General features: G+C 42.3%; 1 protein-coding gene across 2 annotated transcripts in view; it reads left to right on the forward strand.

The window, feature by feature from the left end:
• The window catches only part of LOC144818042 (granzyme A-like), a 150,695-nt gene that overhangs the window by 88,183 nt on the left and 39,855 nt on the right, over positions 1 to 22,657 (forward strand). For both annotated transcript variants that reach the window (XM_078675078.1, XM_078675080.1), the window contains exon 4: positions 11,811 to 12,077. In XM_078675078.1, the coding sequence (XP_078531204.1) occupies positions 11,811 to 12,077 (267 nt within the window). The remainder of the gene's footprint in view (positions 1 to 11,810; positions 12,078 to 22,657) is intronic.

Raw genomic sequence — 22,657 nt, forward strand, 5'->3', positions numbered from 1 at the left:
GTGATGTCATTTGAGATGTCATCAGTGATGTCATCAGTGATGTCACTGACCATGTCATGAATGATGTAATATGTGACATGATCAGCAGTGGATTGCGGGTGCGCGATATATAGTTAGTACAACTAACTATATATGGAATTTCATTGGTTTTGTGTGAGTAAAATAAAGTTTTTTAAATGCTAATTCCTAACTATATATGGTCTATAACCTATGGTTTTTTCAGTGAATATATATATATATATGTTCAAAGCAAATGTTCCTTGTGGGAGGAGCAGCATACAGCTGGTGCCGGCGGCGAGGCAGGAACAGCCTCGCAACAATCTTTTCCAGCAAAGAATACGCCGCACTCTTCTTGGGTGGTTTAAACACGATTTATTACCTCGATATTTCTTCCTTCACCTACGCGTTTCGAACTTAGACAGTTCCTGATCACGGTAGTGTTACAAGTCCATCCTTAGTTTCTCATTATTTATACTTGGTCACCACTTTAGCTATTAGGGTGCATTGTGGGCTTCGTAGTTTTAACATGACTAACTTTAGCCTATCTGTGCAATTTCGCCGGCATTTAGCTTTAATCACAACCACCACGTTTAAGTTTCATACCTTAGTGGTAATCTACTTACTGGATAACTGACATTTGACTTTGTCAGATATTGTATGTCTGTTTAAGCATTTGCGGTTAGACGGCATAATAGGTATATAAACAGACATACAATATCTGACAAAGTCACATGTCAGTTATCCAGTAAGTAGATTACCACTAAGGTATGAAACTTAAAAGTGGCGGTTGTGATTAAAGCTAAATGTGGGAGGTGAGGATTTTAGTGATATGCGCTGACTTGGGCTACTCCAGTTTTACCAAGCAACACAGGGCCACGCACGGTGGCCATGCGATGCTTGTTAAATATGACTTAGGGATTGCGTTTCCATTGCGACACCATGTGTGCTGCAAGGGCAATGCAATACATTACTATAACAACCCTTAATTGCTAGGCATCGGTGTAGAGTACAATAAGCTATTTATTACTATTGTTGAGTGTGAAGAGGGGCCATGCCTAACGAGAGGTGAAGCCTCAAGTGAATCTTGATGCTCCTCCCCTCAAAAACAGTAATAAATAGCATGTTATACTCTGGGCATCTGTATGTTTAGTTTATGTCCTGACATTTTTTCAGGTGTATTTGTTTGAAAAATATATTTACCTAAAACTAGGATGCAAGGGGTTACATATCGTTGCTACTGCCAAGATGCCTCCAGGCATACATGTGCATCATTCATTTTTACTTACTTACTATATCTGCAGCAAGTTCAAATCTGACTTAAGAGATATCTAACTATTAGTGAAGGTGTTTCAATTTGTAGAGTATTTAAAATATTTAATCTACGAGGCAGTGCAAAGTATGTTTCTTGTATCACTTTTGCTGTACTGTGGTAATAAACTCGAAATTGACCTTTGCATGATAGTAAACAATGTTTGTTTGTTTATTAGTACAGTTCTCTAATTTATAGGTTATTGGGCCTCATTTGTTTTCACTGGTCACAGGAAGGATGTTGGATAGATGGATGGATGGATGTGTTAGTTTTGTTGTCCCTTATTTACCTAGTTTATTTTTGTAATTGTTTTATACGAATCTGTGCTATATCAGGAATTTTAGCACTACTTAGAGAGAGTCAGTGATGTAAGAGTTATGATTTGCCTATTTTGACCTGCTTGGCCTAAACTTGTATTACAGTGCTGAGCCATCTTTTGGCCTAAGACAAGGACCTCTCCATGAGTTTAAATTCCATACGTTGCAGATTTATTGTGTATCTTAGCAATGCAGATGAAGGCATTCTGAATACAGAAGAATGTATTCTCAGTGTAATGACCATGCCAAACTGCATAGCTGCTTTAATGTGGTTAGAAGGTAGAAGAATTGAATGATGATGAAAGGAAATTGGTGATCCAAGTCAAAATTAAGTTTTTATTTAACATTTACAGCTGCACATACATGGATTTCTTGTTAAATGCCTTAATTAGTTATTTGGTGCAATGCATAGTCCACATGCTACTACTGTTTCAACTTGAGTAAACCAGTTTAACACAGTTCTAAATTATAGAAAAGCATTGGCAAACCAATAGGTCTCGACAATGCAAGAGCTGTAGGCGTTGTCAATGGTAATGTCTTTTAGATATGTTCTGGAGTGGTGTGGGTGTATGTGGTATGGATTGGAATTATGTGGGTTGGAGTGGAATTGTTTGTTGTGGACTCATGTGCTATTGAGTGGAGTTATGTGGAGTTGAATCAAGTGGCATGTATGTGGATAGTAATTATGTGGTATTGAGTGGAGCGGAATAATGTGGAGTGGAATTGTGTCATGGAGTGGAATTATGTGGAGTGGTATTGTGTGTTGTGGAGTGGCATGTAGTGGAGTAGAATTATGTGGTGTGGTGTTGGATTTTGTAGCATGATACATAATGCAAGTGAACAGACAGCAGCCTCGGTCACTACGTGTGCAAGTGAGACCTGTGTTTGTGAGGTCTGTGCACCATTGAGCTCCTGATATCGGATTGCAAGAGTTCTTTCTGTCAAAATGCTGCTCTTCGAGAGTACAAAAGAGGCTTTGTGTCAGCATACAGAGCAATTTAAATGAAAATAAACATAAAAAACACTTAGGGCCTGATTCACAAAGGTAAACTTACACCTTTGTGTAAGTTTACTACTTTTTGGTAATCAAAAAGGTAAACTTAGACCAAAAGTCTAACTTTACTACTTTTCGGCATTCACAAAGTTTAACTTAGACCAAAATTCTAACTTTACCACTCATCATAGGGCGTGCTCCTCATCAGGTCGGCTCTGCAATACCTGACGGGCTCCCGATGAAGGGCTCTTTGGTGGAGATCTTTTATTCCATGCTGTTTGTTCACGGGGGTGAGAGGGGCCTAAAGGTGTAGAGGGTTAGTGGACCTAGGGGGGTTAAAACAGAAATGAAAATGTTTAATTAATATGGTTTCCAACCTGGTTAAAATAATGTGGCACACTCCTGATATATTGTGTCAGGATACCGCGCTCAATCATGTAGTCAACATGTTTCTTGCCTGGTTGTCTTACGATCTAGCGGTAATTCGTCAGGACTAAGAAAAAAGCTATCTACCCTTAGTGGTCATCTGTTCTGTTGTCCCTGATAAACCACATAAAACACGTCTGATGTGGTACCTGTAGTCGTGATGACCAACCCAATTAAAGTCGGTGACTCACACCATCGACTCCCGGCAGCGAGTGGGTAGGTCTACAGACAACTCTGCAGTTTAGCAGACTTCCATGTGTCTTACCTGCCGGGTAAACTGATAGCTTGGTTGCATGTGATTTTGGAAGAGGATAGAGATTTAAAAAAGGCCTAAAACCCTCTATCTACATCTTTTTAAGTATGTTCTCAGACATTCTAAGTCGGGACAGAAAATTTGATAAAAAACATAAGCACAGTTCATTAGGTAGAAGCCCTGTTCAGTTTGGAAATGTGAACTAAAATTCATGCCTCTGTTAACTTCTACTTGTAACCACAGAGATTAACATTTATATCAGTTATAATCAAATGAAGCACTAACATGCTCATAAATATTCTGGGCATTATTTACAAGAATGTAACGCAGCATGGTGCCACAAGCCATTTTGCTGTGCCTTGCGGCACTACTTTCAGAGCACTGAAATGTGTCATATTTACAACAATATGACTGATCCCTGTGCTCTACCCTGCACTGGCACACAATTGGCTGCCATGCACCAATGCAGGCACCCTTGCACCATGGTGCAAGGGTGCCTGCGTTGTGGGGATGATTGTTTTTTTGTATGAAGGGATACCTTCCTGTACAAAAACAATAATTCGAGGTGTTTTCCTCTTTCTATGTGTTCTGCAGAAGGCAGCATGCATAGAAAGAGCAAAAAACGAGGAGGAATAAAGGTAAACACCCACAGCAACAACAATGGACCGCCCCTTTCATGCAAAGTGCTGCATGAAAAGGGGCCGTATTTACGATGACACGAAAAGCCACGCAGGGTGGCTTTACGTGTCCTTGTAAATATGGAGCACCACACTGCTCCACCAGTGCATCACAAAAAGTGACGCACCGGTGGCTCAAGGGGCTTGTAAATATGCCCTTCTGTGTCCCAAAGACGCAGGATTTTTGTCACTGATTAGGCAGATTTAAAATTGCCCGTCTTGCTTCTAGGTGCTTAATTGATTAGGCCTCAGCCTACCTTTCAGCTAATCTTAGACCATCTATTCCATTCAGCGATCTTCATAGCAAAAACAACCATTGACAAGCCAAAACATCTCCCTTTCGGGAACTATTGTCTTTGCCGTTTCCTTTTCACAGTGCTCTAAAATATCAGTCTTTTTCCTAACAGTGTGTAGCAGCATCAAAAAAAGAAATAAATTACTGTTGGTCACGTCACTCCGCTCAGACGTGTATGCACCATGAAGCATGCTTGCACCAGCGGAGTGACACAGGCACCATTTGCTTTCATTTTTTATTTATCCATCCAACATTTTAGGCTCCACTTGGATCAGTAAATAAAGAAATAAAGACCTTCACTGCAAAAATGAAAATATTTTTTTCAAAGGACCGCTGTGGTAACAGAGAAGCAAATGGGGGAGCGGATATGGTCAAGAACAGGAAAAAGCATTGCACATGTGAGGGAACAAAACAGGGGCCTGTGGAAAATAACACATGTAAAAAGCAACACAGAGCATGGAAGTAGAAGTACACTAGAACGCGAGAAGCACACGAAAGTGACAGCCACACAGGGAGCGGTTGAGAAGCACCAGAGGATTAGAACAACATGGAGTGCAAGAATAGGGGAGATAAACACTGAACACTGAGGTGGGCATTTGGGGGGAGCATACCAGCGGAAGAGAAGGAGACAGTTGGAAAACACATGCACTCTCATTAAGTTCTTAACCCCCCAAAAAAAAAGAAAAATCTCTTAAATGTGAGATTGGAAAAATTAGAAGCCAATTAGTCAGAAAGATGGTTCAGAAGCAATGCTCCAGAGGAGGGGCAAACACAAGATGGACAAGCTAGGAATAAGAATTGAATAAGAAGCAAGCACATGAGAGTGACAATAAAGCCACCCATTGGTAAACATTGGATGAGATTTTAACCCCTATATGTTCCTGGTAAGCCCACAATAGGTCTTTTGCAACAAGGTAGCTTGGACTGTTGTGCTGTTCTTACAGTGCCAAAATGTTGTTTATCCTCACAAGGCTGCACCATGTTTTCGGCAGAATGTGTGTATTGTCAGTGCTTAATTTGTAAAAAAACATAAGTCCTGGTGCTCCAAATATTTCTTTGGATGCGGCCGCCACTTCTTCCAGTTTTTCACCCAGCTACTTTCCTTGTGCTACCTAATTGTACCAATGTCATGACCACCGTCTACATGAACAATACGAAAACCACCAAAATCTAAAATATACTACTGCTTGAGTATCATGACATGGATTATAACAGTTGACTTATTTCACAACAACCGCATTCATGTAAACAAAATGTGTTTGAATGAGGGAAATGATCATTTGTACCAAAAATGAGAATGCCTGAGCAAAAACCCCGCATCTGTACTATGAACTGAAGCCTTGTGTTCTATTGACTTGACTGTGGAGCTCCACAAAATTGCATTCATTCTAGAGACCCAATTGCAATGTGGATACATACCATGTACATCAAAACTAATGAAGATGCTTAAAACGAACACAGACAAAACTGGAAAAGTCATGTACACGATCTGAAAGGCTCTGTCAGCTGAGCACGTAAAATCAAATGGATAGTAAAGCATGTACACTGATACCTTGTAACCTGCATCTTAATTTTGTGAAGCTTTAACTGTACCTGAAACACAACAATAATAGTCCTAGTGGAGTGCTCAGCATGGACCTCACTTTAGTGTTATTTGTCATCGACATATCATTGAGTAGGGATGGCGGAGTAAGACTCCTTCTTTGGTGGTAACTGTGTACAATATTATTGTATGAAAGAGCATTGTACTACTATTTATTCAGTGATTGACAAGAATTGTGAAAAGAGGGCGAGATGACATCACTAACGTAATGAACAATACACCTTCATCATGCTGGAATCAGGAAGGGCCAGGCTGTGAAGACATATCAGGCAGTCATCCAGGCAGGCATATTTATTTTGAAAAGTTATCAGGAACTCTGACTGCAGAAGAAGAGATTAAGGGGTATATTTACAAGAAATGCTGCTAACTAGCGTTGGCGTCAATTATTGTAACGCTGCCTATCACCGACAACTATCGCCTTGATAACGACATATGTACAATACCTCACTACAGGGCGATACTATCAGCTACCCGGGGCAAAAACTGCCGCTACCACTAGAGTCAAGGCGATAAAACAAGTGCAGCTAGCGAGACAAAAGTGACAAAAGGCCAATTAGAGGCAATAAATCTCCCGTTACTCAGCCCAACGTCACTCTTCTGCCTCTAGAGGCAAAAATAGCCTATAAGTCCACCACCAATGATAACAATAACATAAAAACAATGGAATGCAGAATGGAGCAGCCATGGCCAAGTTCAGTACAGGTAAACTCCCCAACAGCCAGGATGGCCAGCCAGAGTCAAAGGGGAATAGGAACTACAGATTCAGGGCTCCATTTATGTAAAGAGGTGCATCACTGGGGAAAACCAGTGATGCATCACTTTTCATAGTGCTTTCCTTGCGACACCATGGCAGCTAAGCCTTTGATGCGTGGACATTCCCCGGAGCCGGAGGCCTCGCTGGACCTGCATCTGAGATCTGAATTGGGAGGTGGAGGTGCTGGGGAGTTGCTGCGGCCTGACGGTGGAGGCAGGCTGTGTCGGGTCCAAGCCTTTGGGCTCTGGCGGTAGACATTGAGGCATTGGCGCGCACCCTTACCTGGTGGTGATATCTGGCAGGTTGCATGGAGACACATTGCTGACCTGTGTGAGAAGATCACCTGGCGACCCTTGGACCTATGATGGACAACGTAGGGAGGTCTGTATCGCATAACACACACCACCCCTACACCGGGGTGCACAGAGGAGATTGCCTATGGTGTGCCACACGCCTCTGCCCTACAGGCCGGAGGACGTTGCGCTGCCTGGACGCTGTAGAGGGTGAGGCCCCTGAGCTGCACCAAACTTGTGTGTAGGGAGCACTGCAACTTCACGCCTAAGGGGGCCCTGTTGCATCACCTGCATCCAGAGGGTCCTCATATTTCAAAAGACAAGAGCAACCCATATGTCCCTTTGAACTGGGTATTAGCAATATAGGTTGCAACAGTTGTTCACGAGGAACTTATTCTAGGAAAATTAAACTTGATCAAGTGTACACTCTTGCAAGAATTCAATCATAAACTGAAGAGATAAGAATAGGATAACCAAATCAATGTGAATGTGTAGTTTCATTCAATACTTACAAAACCATAACAATAGTTAGCCCAATGAGGTTTAACTGGGTCTACTCACTTCAGCCGAAATGATTAACATATTTATTAATTACAAAATAAATGTAAAACATATTCGCTAACCAAGTATATATACAGTACAAAAATCATTTTTCCCATATATTTGTGACATATGTGCCCCCAGTAAAGTCACCGTAACCAACTTGTTACTCAAACAAGGTTACTTTATTTACCAAAGGTTATTGGAAAGAAAGGACGTCTTTAGATTCTGATTCAATTTCCAGATCAAGGACCAGATTCTTTTTCAAGTGCTTTAAGACTATCCATATTTATTGTCGATGACGTTTCGACCCAGCTGAGGTCCAGTGGTAGTGTGTCACTGTTCTGCTGTTTGACTGCCATACTGTCCCTTTTTTCTGCTGTTCCTGTCCATCTTTTTGCTCTTCTCTGTTGCGTTCTACCTTTGTCTTTGTATTTTTTTCTTTGCTTTGTTTGGCTTTGTCTTTCCTGTGCTTTTGTACAGTTCCTTTTGCCCTATCCTCTCCCTCGTTGACGCCGCAATCCTCTGCAGCTCCTCCCCCTCCACTGTCCATTACCGCGCTTCCCTCCTCTCAGTAGTCCAACCTCCCTGCAGCACTACTTAGTGGCAGACGCTGTGCAGCCATGCACAGCGGATGTGCCACTAGTGTGCCGAATGCGTGCCAAAGGCAAGCACGTCTGTGCCGTCTGCACATGGATCACGTCCAGTGCCAGGGACCCTGCCTCCTGGGCACTCCACCGCTTTGATACCAGCACCCTCCTCACCCTCAACCCTGGACGCTATGCTGCCTGCCATCTCGCATCGACCAAAGGATAACCTTGCACCTCATGACAGGCGTCAAGCTTGCAACACAACTGCAGCAATGCGTGACTTTAGCCCTGACAGATACCTCAGGATTCCAGACGTATTGTCATTGATTGTGACATGCAGCGTCATACAGTAAATAATGCGCATCCATGGCGTCGTAAGGTGGGCACAGCGAAAATTGTTGCAACACTGTTTTGTTGCAGTGATGCAACACTTTTCATGTATGAGGCCCAGGAATGCACCCTATCTCTTTGATAGGGTGCATTCCTGACCTATTGTTTTGACGCAGCGCGGCACAGCAATATTTCTTGCATGATTGTCCAGCACCCAATCATCTTATATGTGGACCCAAGTGTTTGCACCAATTTCAAGACCAGCTATTTTTTTATCTTAAAAAACTGCCTCTAACTGGACTTAGCGGCAGTGTTGGGGGGTTATCGACGTACAGGAATTTCATTGTAAATATCGCGAAGTGTGGTTAGCTGCAGTTTTTCACAGGAATGCCTACCTTGCATCTCAATTTCAATTTCAATTTCAAAAATGCTTTATTCGGTATGTATGAATACAACCATATAGCAACATGCAAAATAATGTAGCATATACAGCATTAAATTACATCAAACTCTAATTTCAAATACTAGCAATACTATATAAAATAGTCATTCTACAGCACATGTGCAAATAAGCATGTTAAAGTGCATATTGGTGCATTCACCTAATAATACATGTGCAAACTGGCAATAATAAAGTGCATTTAGTATGTACTATTATATAGTGCAGTATGAGGTTCTCATTTTCCAGCACATGTGCAAATTGGCGGAGTTAAAGTGCATGTTGATACAACATCTAATTGTGCATGTGCAAACTAGCAATAATAAAGTGCATATAAGTCTAGGCCATATGTTGAGTTCATACTGTTATTGATTTCCGTGCAAAGATACATTTTAAAATATATGTAGCCACGTAAAAACATATATCTGGGCTCTCTAAGTTAAACATCAATTGCATCGCCGTTTTAGTGCTGCGCGTATTGTATTTTAAAAAGATGGGTTTCAGATAAAACTTTCTATAAAAATTATAAAATTTACAAAACAGCATAAAATGACAGCTACTCTGCTTGGATATACCTTCACAGGGGCATAAGCATGTTCCAGGTTTCTTAATTAATGGGAATGCCACTAAGTGGTGCACAATACCTAATCGTAAACGTGACAATACAAAAGGATGAGAGCTTTTAGTAACAGTAGTGAGGTATGATTGAAAACCTTCATTGGTGCTATGTTCTAAATAAGCGGTAAACGTGCTTTGTTTTGCATATTTGATCGTATTGGTACTTCTTGTGTGTCTCAGGAAAGTGACTTAAGGGGGCATATTATCAAGGGGGTTTATCTCCGCTTTTTTGGCTTTAAAAGCCAAGAAAGCGGAGATAAAATTATCTCCCTATTACCTAGCTGTCGCTAACACCATTTAGCGACAGCTAGTAGGAGATAGCGACCATCTTGGGCCCCACTTTGCATGTCAGTGATATTTATCACTAATGACATGCAAAGTGGGCGTGCCAAGATGTTAGCGACTGGAAACAGTCACTAACATCGCTATCTCCTATTACCAACTTTTGGAGATATTCGCGCTAAGCGCGAATATCTCCAAAAGCTAACAGCTGCCCTGAGGAGTTCTTAGCCATGTTATCCAATGGGAGGTGGATAACATGGCTAAGAGCATTAGCTCGGTAATGCATGAATATCGCTGACTTTTCAGCGATATTCATGCATTGCGGCCGTTTTTTATCGCATTTGCGATAAACCTTGGTAATACCAAGGTTTATCTGCGATAAAAATCGCCGCAGCTCAGCGGTAAAATTTTGTCTCTAACCAAGCAATAGCGATAATTATCGCTATTGCTTGGTAATATGCCCCTAAGTTCCTTTTTTGAAAGTCCTAACCCCGCTGTAGGTTCACCAAAAATATCACATTCATAAAGTGTCTTATACCAAGATTGAATGTGACATAACCATGGTATATTTGAGCGGTGATCGAGCTTTAAACGGTCATTAATCACATCCTGAGTGAATTTCGTTTCTTCTTTAGACCAGATTGATCGCCATAGTGCCAGTGGGCGTAGGGCAATTAAGTCCTTAGCGTAATTTAAGCCCACTTCCCTGTGTATTAACTCATTTGAGGCCGCAGCCGGAGCACAAAGCAATCGTTTCAAGAAGGCATTCTCCTCATACTGAATTTGGTTGCCACTCTGGTTATGATATCCCCATATCCCTGCTCCATACATGGCTGATGTTATGCACCTTGAGTTGCATATGGACACCATCTCTCGAATTCTTCGACCCCCTAATTTTGCTGCGAATCTAAAAACACCGTTAATATTCCTTACCATTTTAAAACGGACACTCTCTTGTTCGTTAGCCCACCTTCCATCTCCTGAGAATGTAATACCCAGGTAACAAAATTTCCTTATGGTTTCTAATTTCTCCCCGTCTAGGTAGAAGGTCCTGCTCTTTCTTGTCTTCCTACCACAAGACATGGTAAAGGTTTTTCCTTTATTGATAATTAGCTTTCTGCTTTCAATGAAAGTATGAAACTTGTCGATTAGGCATTGCAGGCCATTTTGGGTCCGGGATAGGAGAACCGCGTCATCCACGTATATAATACCTTGCATCTCATTTTCGTTAAGTCCTGCTAACAGAAGTGGGGATCTTGAAAATTCACGTTTACGCTTGAAAAGTGCGCTAACTGCAGTTAGCAGCAACATGTAAAAGCGGTGATCAAAAAAAGCGGCTTTATCGTTAAAAAATTGATGCTACAGCGGCATTAAGTTCTTCTAAAATTGCTCCTTATAGTCGTGGTCCACTGAAATAAGTGCCAGTGCTGAGCACTGGAAATCACTGGCACACATAAAGCATTGTGCTATTGTTCTCCCTCTAGACAACAGATTGGCAGCTGTAATTCCTGTTTTAGGAAAATGCAGAAGACTAGCTTGTTTGGCTCGGGATGTTTGGTAAAATTAGCTCTAAGAGACCCCACTGGGTAGTGTGTGCTATGGAATTGTGGTCGTCAATCATGGTATGCCATCAGATAACTATGGACCTAGATGCAGGAAACAGTGTAGCTTGTGACCCAGATGATATCATTGCACATGAATAGCATCACAACAATGAGTACCTTTTAAGTACTAGGGCTAGTGATAAACACACTGATAGTCTTTACCAGCAAAATATATGAGTCGCCAGTTAGTTACTCCAGCAGCTGCAATGGGGGATGCATTGCGAGGGACTGTGCAGCTTTCAGTGGGTTGTTGGTAATTTTCTTTCTGCAGCAACTGAGTTTAACCTCTTAAAAGACTCAATCAAAGCTACAAAGAAGCTGTAGGATGACTCTAATAAATCTGGGGGTTGTAGCTTTGCCAGAAATGCAGTTCTCTACCTCTTAAAAAACACAAAGCTGAAAGTAAAGATTATACTGTGCATTGAAATCAGAGAACCACATCTATTTTTCATAACCATATTTGAATTTCATGGGTTTTTATTACAGCTGAATAAGAAAGTGAAGCGCAGTAAAGCTGTATGTCCATTTCCACCACCGGGGAAAGGTGCTGATGTCAAGGAAAGGACAGTGTGCGAGGCAGCAGGATGGGGCCTGAGAAACAGTGAGGATGAAAAGCCTTCGAACGCGTTAATGGCAGTCAATCTCACCGTCGTGAGCAGAACCACCTGCAATGACCACTACAAGTCAAAGCCGATCATAACAATGAACATGCTGTGCGCGGGTGACAAGCACGGTGGGAAAGACACATGCGATGTAAGTAATATCTATTCAATGTCATTTCCCCATAAAACAGTCAAATAAAACTATTCAAATGTAAATGCATTGCGCCATTACATCTTTTAGATGATGTCAGTGAGAAAACGGAAAACAGCAGTTGTCATGCTGTACAATAGCAGGAAACATGAAGCAAATGGGATAAAAAGTAAAAAAAGAGGCAAGAACAAGATGTTCGTAAATGCTTAATAAACAAAGTGATAGTGGGTATGGAGGTTGGGGTAAATTGAAGGCCTGAAGGTGGAAATTCATTCATTCATTTGAATAAAAAAGTGTAAAACATCAACCCTTTTTGGCACTGACATTTTGCCACAGTTAAGCTATGTCGAATAATAAAATAAAGTACTGAGGGGCATATTATCAAGGGATTTATCTCCGCTTTTTTGGCTTTAAAACCCAAGAAAGCGGAGATAAAATTATCTCCCTATCAGCAACAGGGTGCTAACACGCAAATTCGCAGGTTAGCACCCTTTTTCTCTACGCTTCCCCTTGCATCTCTAATGAGATGCAAAGGGGGCGTTCCAGAGAAAAATATGCTTTTGCGCCGCCGTTGCATCACTTTTGTGATGCAGCGGCGGCGCAAAAGATGCACCATGGTGCGGGGTATTTACAACGTGACACATCTGGGAGATGCGTCACGTTGTAAAGCTCTGCGCCAGAAGGAGGCGTTCCTGCGCAGGGGGGGCGTTCCGGCGCAGGAACGCCTCCTGAAAGTGACTGAGTGAAATCTACAAGATTTCACTCAGTCATTTTGGTGCCCATGCTGCGTCAAAACCCTGCGTCTGCTTGAAGCAGGCGTAAGGATTGACGCAGCATTGGAATAATAGGGCCCCCGAGCATTGCTGGAGCTGCGTCGTGCTTGCGACGCAACTCCAGCAATGCGACACTTTTACGGCACAGATGCGTCACGCATCTTTTCCGTTTTTACCCCCATGGTGCACCGCATTGTAAATGCAGCGCAACCATGTTGGCGTAGGCATGGCGCACAATAAGTGGCGCATTCCTGCTGATATGCAGGGATGCACCACTTATTGTAAATATGCCCCCTGGTATTTTCCTGACTTATGAAATAACAGAAAACCACCTTCGATAAGTGGTTATTACTAAAGTCCCATTAACCCAGACAAGTGAAACCCAAAAAGAATTTTTGGGAAATGACAGCTACTGGGAACAAAATAAGCCCAGTTAAGCCGATAAGGGAAAGGGGGGAATTCTTTCCTTATAAAGAAGGACCCTCACTCACCACTAGTTGGTGACATGCTTCATCATCGGGTCCCCGCTGGGGTGGCCGAGTGCCCCCCCAGTGTGCTACAACGCCTGAGTTACAGCGGAGCAGCTTGGTGTTGAATGTAACAGTGCTCAAACAAAAATGTGTATTGATATGTGAGTGCTGGTTAAAAAAGACAAGGTTGGTACCCAAACATTTTTTTCATTAGGGTCAACCCGTATTGAATGAAAACAGTGTGTATGGACAAACTTGGTTCTATGTTAGGAAACCTGTGTCCTTTAATAAAGATAAACGGTCAACATGTTTCTGCTGTTATTAATGCTATTACGCTCAGCATTCGTCAGGACCAAGAAATAGATAAAAGGCAGGCCTCCGGTGGTGTGCGCGCGCTAAGGCGCACTTTACCGTGGGGCACTAAATGTGAAAAATTAGATAAACTCACGGTTACTGCCCGTGATCACTCTCTGAATTTCACAGGAGCTGAGAAAACATTGGAAGAGGGAGAGAGTTTCTCCTTCAGATCTGACGATGCGGGAAAACCTTCACGCGGTGTTAGGTTCAGACACCCGCGACTCCCCGCCAGGAACCTACACCTTCGGATATCCTTCGGATATCGTCAGTCTTTTTCACATTTAGTCACTCCTTAGTTGTTTATATAAAAAATGTAATTGGGGTACAGGAGTGTCTACTCTAGCCCTTTCTCTCATGTTGATTCTCGGTCCATTTTCCTGACTTAGCCATGATATCCTATGGAAGGTGGATATCATGGCTAAGTTTGTGAGCCCCTATCATCAAGCTAACGCCAAACTTCAAGAGATTATCATTGGTTTTCCAGCGATAATCTCTCATTTGGCAGTTAGCGCGAGGATTTGTATCACTTCTGAGATAAACCTTGCTAATTGGGGCAGGTATATTGTGGTGCAGGGGTTTACAAAGTGACGCATCTACCTAGATGCGTCACTTTGTAAATATGGTGCAACAAGGCACATTTTTTATTCCGCTGGTGCGCCACAAATAGTGATGCACCAGCGGCGTAAAAGTGACGCAAGGGCTCATAAATGAGCCCCTAAGTGCTTGTGTTAGAAATAGGAGTCTATAATTGGCAGAGGTATGTACCTTTGTCCAAGTAGGGACCCTACCTTCTAGTAAGGGTAAGGGGATCCTGCTCTTTTGATTAGCCCCTGCTCATCCCTTCGGTACCTTGACACGAGCAGACAGGCTTATCCCAAGGGCAATGTGTAAAATATTTGCACCCAGGCACACAGTAACACAGTGAAAACACCACACTACAAATGGACACCACACCAGTTTAGAAAAATAAAGTATCTTTATCTAAACCAAACAAGACCAAAAAGCTAAAATCCAACATACATGTATCAAGATATGACTTTTTAAAGGTTTCGAACAACTTTGTACATAGAAATCTTTGGATGCGTGATTTTACACAATGTACCTTCAGATGCATCAAAATTCACAAGGCCAAACAGCCACAGAGAAGGGAACCATCAACAAACATAGCGATGCGTCCGTTCCTGTGTCCTTGGGAGGCAATGCGACAGTCCTGGTGCACGCATGAGTGGTGATGCGTCGAATCCGGTTTGTAGGGGGAAGTGATTAGTTGATTCAAAGACGATTCTGGTCTGAGGGTGATGGGCAGGTGCTTTGCATGGAAATCCGGGATGCGCTGGTGATCGATGTGGCAGCAAACAAGCTCTGCATCGAGTTCTTCAGCCGTGATCACATGATGCCTCAATTCTTTTCAGCCGCACAGCAGGGCTTGCATTGAAGTCGGTGTGGGGATCTCCACCCTCGGAGATCGGTGCTCGGTGCATGGGACTCAGCATACAGTGGATTTTCAGCCACTGGCAGGTGTTGAGTTGATTCTTCAGTCGCACCTCAGCGGAGCGTGGAAATTCATCCCGCTCGGTGGAGCTTCATCAGAAAACAGGTGATAGAAGTCAATTTTCTTGGTTTCTTTCAGCTTTTTCAATTCCCAGCAGTAAGAATAACCTAGAGGCTCAGACTTGGAACAGCAGTGGAGTTCAAGGAAGCTAGTGGTGAAGTCTTTGTGACCCTGAAGCTTCAGAACAAGAGGCAACAGAATATATTCTTAAACTTAAGAAAGATAGCAAAAAGATTTGCTTTGTCTATAGATAAAGAACTGAACAAAAGAACAAACAGAATGTTCCCAGTCATAGCCCTGAAGAGAAACCCATGAATACTACCAGGGCTTGAAAGGCGTCAGCATCTTCAACCATAGGGTGAACATATCATATGAGTAGGATCTGCTCTAAGGGATTGGTTGTAATCTAAAAACCTTACTAGCATGAAGGTTTGTCCCAGATGGGCAGCAATCCCAAAAAAGGACTACTAAAGTTGTTTGATTAAATCATGAGTAGGGTTTCTGCATTTATGAAATTATAGACTGGTTCAACATTGTGATGTTTTGTACACTGATTCATTGCTTTTATGTATTGTTTTGCCACATCTGATGTAAATGAGACCTTTTGTATATTGTCTGAAACAAAAAGTGTTCGCTATTCCTGGCACATGTGGTAAAAGAAAAAAAGAAAAATTGTGGAACAATGATTGAATCAATAACCAGGACCTAAAAATTAGATATTGGTTCTAGTCTGTTTAACAGCAGTATAAGCGGCAACCAGATATGATGTTTTGCTAATCACTCTCTAAAAGTGGCATTTTCAAACATACAATTTAAAAACCATCTTTACAAAAAGATGTGTTATTAATTTCTGAGTTCAGGGAACCCAAACTCCATTTCACCCAATGTAATGACACACTTGTAAAATGTTAGAGTGCAGCTCCCTTGTTAGCCCATGGGACAGACAGCCTTTTAATAGTAAAAACTGAATTACCCCGTATTTCACTATCAGGACATGTAAAACAGCACGTGTCCTACTTTTCACATACACTGCACCCTGCCCACAGGGTACTTTAAGCCTACCTTAGGGGTGGCATAAATGTAAGAAAAGGGAAGGTTTGGACCTGGCAAGTGGATGAATTTGCCAGGGCAACAAGGCAGTTCACAACTGCATGAACCAACACTGCTTTGGCAGGTCCGAGTCACATTTACAGGGCTACTCCTGTGGGTAGCACAACCAGTGCTGCAAGGTCACTAGTAGCATTTGATGGTTAGGTCCTGGCACACTCAGTGCACTGTACAAGGGACTTACCAGTAAATCAAATTTGCCAATCATGGATAATTAATCATAAGCATCAATTACACAGAGATGCACTTTAGCACTGATTAGCAGTGCTCAGAGTCCTAAAGCCAACAAAAACAGGTCAGGAAAAATAGGAGGAAAAGACAAACAGTTTGGGAATGCCCTGCAAAAAGGTCAAATTCCAACTGCTTACATTGGCATTGTGTCATGTAAGGCAACACAAGCTCTTGACTGGGTTTTACTAAGCCATGCAAATCCACCTTGCATGGTTCTGAGAAGTTTAGTGAATCCGAGCCCAACTCAAGTCAGCACATTTCGCTGCCTGGCATTACCTTGAGGCAAGGAGGTGTTCCATGGGTGGAGTGTGCATGTTCCACCCATGGATTTTGGTGCATTCCCAGATTCACAAAGATTTATAAACCTGGGAATGTGTCAAAATGGTACGCCGTCCAGGTCCAGTTGTAACATGGCAAAATATCTTTATTTCTCCTCATTGCTTCCTTTTTCTATGTGTGATGTATTCTGGATCACACAGAAAAAAAAGAAATGCCTTTAACAATTATTTTGGTACAGGAAGGTGTCCCTTTCTGCACAAAAACAATCCTGCTTGTAAGTAACGCAGACATGGTGTCTGCGTTGACGCTAGACAGTATACAGTGAGTCAGCACAGTGAGGCAAAAAAAATGTGCCATATGTTTGTACATATTGCGCATTTCTGATGTCTCGCTTTCAGCTATGCATTGAGTGAAATGTTACTGAATATGCCCCAGGACCGTAGAGCATTATCCAAAATGTGAGACAAACTAGGGGCTTCAGTTAGAGTTTGGCAGAGTGGGTGGAATACAATAATCTGTATGTTTTCCTCAACCACCAGACCTGTTTTTCCTGCCCTGTCTAGAGTTGGGAAAAATAAACAATTGATGGGCGGAATGCTGGACAACGCAAACATTCACCGCCCCATCACAAAGATCTGAGTTTAATCCATCATTCTTTTGCTCACCACGCCACCCCAGTTTGGACCCAGCCATATGCAAATCACTCTTGATCCTGCTCCTTGTGGTAACAGTTCAGCCCGAACTGCCAAGCCAGGTCCACCCTGGACCATAAACAAGCATCCTGGGACCAGTTTCAGGGCATCACCCTTCATCAGCCAGGCTAGCTTGAATCCAATGGTGTAGTGAGCAAGAGACCCATGTCTGGGCATACCCTTCCCACTTAGGGTGACATATGCAAAAGAAACAATTGATGTACTGCATGCTGGACACTGCGAACATTCAGCCCCCAGTCATAAAGATCTGAGTGCAACCCATCATTCTTTTGCTCACCACACCACCCCAGTTTGCACCCAGCCATATGCAAATCAGTCTTGACCCTGTTCCTTTTGGGAAAAGTCCAGCCTGAACTGCCAAGCCAGGTCCTCCCTGGACTGGAAACAAGCATCCTGGGACCAGGGCATCACCACCTATGGTTTTTCACCAGTTCCAGGGCATCACCCTTTATCAGCCAGGCTAGCTTGAATACAGTGGTGTCGTGAGCGAGTGACCCACGTCTGGGCATATCCTTGTAAATGTATGTAAATGTATTGCGACTTATATAGCGCACGTATCACCCGAAGGCATCAAGGCGCTTGCCTTGGGAACCCGTCCTGGCTTTTCCCTGTGAGATAACCCCTACTGGGTATCCCCAGGGTGAAAGCCAGGCATCCCGCAGCGGGTGGGCCGCCGTAGTGGAGATTAAGCAACTATTGCCCAGAGTTGCAGCGTGGGACCCCATGATTAGAATAGGCACCGAGGCGAGAATTATCGAGTCCGTGGACAATTTGGGCTCAGGACCCTGCCGCGTCGGGAATTGAACCCTGGTCCCGGGCCAGACCTCTGCATCAGGGTCTGCCGCTCTAATCAGTGAGCCACACTCCTCCTTCCCACTTAGGGTGACATATGCAAAAGAAACAATTGATGGCCAGAATGCTGGACGATGCAAACATGCTCCCCCAGTCACAAAGATTTAAGTTTAATCCATCATTTTTTTGCTCACCACACCAGCCCAGTTTGGACCCAGCCATATGCAAATCAGTCTTGACCCTGTTCCTTGTGGGAAAGGTACACCCCGAACTGCCAAGCCAGGTCCGCCCTGTAGTGGAAACAAGCATCCTGGGACCGGTTTCAGGGCATCACCCTTCATCAGGCAGGCTAGCATGAATCCACTGGTGTAGTGAGCAAGGGACCCGCGTCTGGGCATACCCTTCCCACTTAGGGTGACATATGCAAAAGAAACAATTGATGGACAGATTGCTGGACAATGGAAACATTCACCACCAGTCACAAAGATCTGAGTTTAATCCATCATTATTTTGCTCACCACACCACCCCAGTTTGGACCCAACCATATGCAAATCAGTCTTGACCCTGTTTCTTGTGGGAACCGTCCAGTCCGAACTGCCAAACCAGGTCCTCCCTGGACCGGAAACAAGCATCCGGGAAAATGCAGAATAGCCCTCATGCACGGAAACAAAACTATGCACATATGTTTTTTCTGAGAAAAAAAGCTCCCAATTAAGGAGTTAATCTTTTCTTTTTAGTTTGAAACAACTGTTTTGAAGAACGATCAAATAACATAAAATTACAAACTGACAGGGAGAGAATAAAACAATTGACCTGCTCATGAAATATAAAACAGAGATATAATCCACTAAGTGCATAGGTGGTGCTATAAGAAGTCCCACTAAGGCATTTTTAGAATTTTTGGAAAAAATAAGAGGGAAGAGAGATAGGAGAGGAGGAGTGTGGGAGGAGTCAGGATAAAGGTAAGCATAAACAATGTATTCATCATACATAAAACAGACTAATAATACTATGTATGAGTCATGGAGGATCAACAATAATAATTGTAGTTGGCGAGTTTACGGGTCACCTAGATATGAAGGATGTGAGCTGCATCTATAACAAATTCTGTTTAGTTGTCAAGTGCATGGATTTAGTATCAGCTCTATCAAGTCTATGTTTATAGCATATCATATTCCAGCACCTAACAAACGAGATTTTGATAGTGTCCTTTCCAATTAGATGCAATGATTTGCATAGCAACAGCAATGAGTAAAGAAACAACTGAGGTAAGCCTAAGAATATCCAAAAGTATACAATAATATTCCCTTGCTTGATAACTGAAAGCACACTACAATCAACTACAAAAACGTATTTTTAAATCCACATAATACTCATTTAAAAAACAAAAACATTACAATAAAGAAACAAACAATATTACAGTGAATCAAGGAACTCTGGTGTGATCAAAGAAGCTAATATACAATTCTAAATAATAGGCTGCAATTGCAAAACGACACATAACAATATCCAATATTCAATTAAAAAATCCAATATAACAAGGGTTATTCACACAAGTTATTAAACTGTGCGTCAACAAATCACTCCAACGCTAAAATTGACCAGGGCCATCATCAGGACAGTTTGTCAAGAGGGCATTTCGAAGAAAGGAACCTGAAATAAAGAAAGAGAAAGAGTTCAAGAGCGATACACCAAAAGAAAGTGTGCAAGGGAAAAGAAGGTAAAGCCCATCATCACCAAAAACAGCTTACCTAAAGAGTTTCACTAGAAATTTTTAACAGGATTTTTGATGATGGCCAAAGAATTTTCAAAGGAAAAAATATACATCAAAAGTCTATGGGTCAAAAAGCGGCACAGCTGGGACAAAGTCTCCCAACCTTCAAACAAATTGTTCAAAATGTACATGAAAATAAGGTGAGTAATATTGTGGGAGCATCCATCCAAGGTATATGATAGAAATCAATATAAATAAATAGATTTGGAATTGTAGCTCAATTACATCAACGGCCACAAGGTGGATTGGGAATTGTAGTTTAAGTATTCCCCGGACGCAATGTATCAATAGACGCCCTCAATTAAAAATTAAATTCTAGGCCAATGACGTCAAAAGTCACAGGTTGGATTGTGAATGGCAATTCACTTCTTCCGCGTGAGCGAGGGCATTAACAAACACTCCAAACGGTGATATGACACTAAAATTGATTTAATAACCTACAGTGTACATAAACATTACCAGACAACCGTGGACATTTTGAAGAAAATTACTCCTACTGCGTCAGTTGAAGGGAGTTTAAGTTATATTAGGGCCATATTAATCAAACAAAACACTGACCAGAAGAGCTGCTTATATTTGGGATGATCATCATTCGAAGCATGTATACCGTGCACACAAATTAGGGCTTTTTACTAAATATAGGCAACTATATATAGGTCCTTTCTCAAAAAGATCCAGTGTCACTGTAGGCACCTCTGAAGTCTAAAGGGTGGGTGTGATGCCTACCCTCTGGCATTTAAATGACAATACTCAACGAAGAAAATTAAACATATGGCAAAGACTTGCAAAAAGGAAATAAAGGCCCAAACACCAGTAGAAAGAATAAACAAGAATGGATATGATATGGAAAAGAAAAGAACAAATTATCAATAAAGACACATATCATGAATAAAAAGGCAGTAATACAAGTATGTACTGAATACAGATTACAGTATAGCAAAACATGACCCACAAGAGGCCCTTAAAGGACAAGAGTCAAGTATTTAAAGTCTGCAGGTAGATACCGTGTGTAGAGTTTCATCATTGAAATTAAGACCTGTGATTGCTGAATTCAAACGATCAATCTCTCTACATTTCAACTTCATTAGGGGCTGAAAAACATAAGTGACTTTATCCTATCGATTTTCAACACATATTCAATAATTGCCATTTTAGATGTTGTATTGAGTGTCCCATGTTTTGCAAATGTTCAAAAGGGGGTTCAGTAGTGATGTCACAGCCTATTCTGCTCATGTGTTGAAGGATCCTACAACAAATCTGTTAGTTAGTCATCCCAATTACCAACAAGTAACATTTTAAGATTCATCGATAACAAGTGAATCTGAGACTGAAGTTAATCCACAACCTAGTACGAGCTCTGCCAAAACTTGGCCTGAATCTCAAATACATAGAGCCACACTTTTTTAGGCTGAGCGGGTGGATGAAGGAGCACTAGGGGCAGGGATCAGGGCAAGGACAATTTTACCAACAAAGCCCTTACCAGTCAAGAGAGAAACAAAACAGGAGCAGATTCTACCAATGATTACTTCACCTTGTTCCAATTTTGCTCATATCTTCAATTTAGCCACAGATAATCGAAACGCCTCAGAAATATCTATTCTGACTCATGGAATCAGCTTTGTACCCACAGCCCAGACTTTTTTGAGACTAAATTGTACGTCAAAACTATTTTCTCGGAAGGTTAGGTTGCATTTCTTTTTTAGGCCGAACTCCTGCTTAGGTGGAAATCTTCTTTAAATAAATCAGTTTAATATCTCTATCTCACACCAAAACAAGTTAGACCCTGCACTGGATTACACTTTAGTTTTCTCTCACTTCTCTGTGACAGACCTTTGCTGTCATTTGTGAGAAGATCAGGAGCTCAAAATCACAAAATCAACAATCACAAAAATACCTTAAAGGTCAGTAAATAAATAGGGGCAGATTTATGAGGCCCTTGCGCCACGTTTACGCCGCTGTTGCGTCACGCAAGGCGGCGTAAACGTGGCGCATCCCTACGAACGATTTACAATGTGACGCATCTAGGCAGATGCGTCACGTTGTAAAGCCCTGCGCCGCTTGTGGGCGTTCCGGCGCAGGGTGGGCGTTCCGGGGCAGGTGCGCCTCGCAAAAGTGGCTGAGTGAAATCTATAAGATTTCACTCAGTCACTTTCAGGCCAATGCTGCGTTAAAAGCCTGCGCCTGCTTGAAGCAGGCGTAGGTCTTGAGGCAGCATTGGTCAGATAGGGCACCCCCGAGACTTGCTGGAGCTGCATCGCGCTTGCGACGCAACTCCAGCAATGCGCCGCCTTTACGGCACAGATGCGTCACGCATCTGTGCCGTTTTTGCCCCATGGTGCGCCGCATTGTAAATGCGGCGCACCATGGGTGGCGGAGCTGTGGCGCACTGTGGCGCACATTAACTGGCGCATCCCTGGGGATGCGCCAGTTAACATAAATCTGCCCCATAGAGTTTTGATTCGTTTTAATAGTTTTATTCTCATTAGGCGATTTTGTAAGCTTTTCTTTTTTTTATTTGATTAGTCAGAAGT

This window comes from Lissotriton helveticus, chromosome 2_1, assembly GCF_964261635.1.
Source record: "Lissotriton helveticus chromosome 2_1, aLisHel1.1, whole genome shotgun sequence".
Taxonomy (NCBI): Eukaryota; Metazoa; Chordata; class Amphibia; order Caudata; family Salamandridae; genus Lissotriton; species Lissotriton helveticus.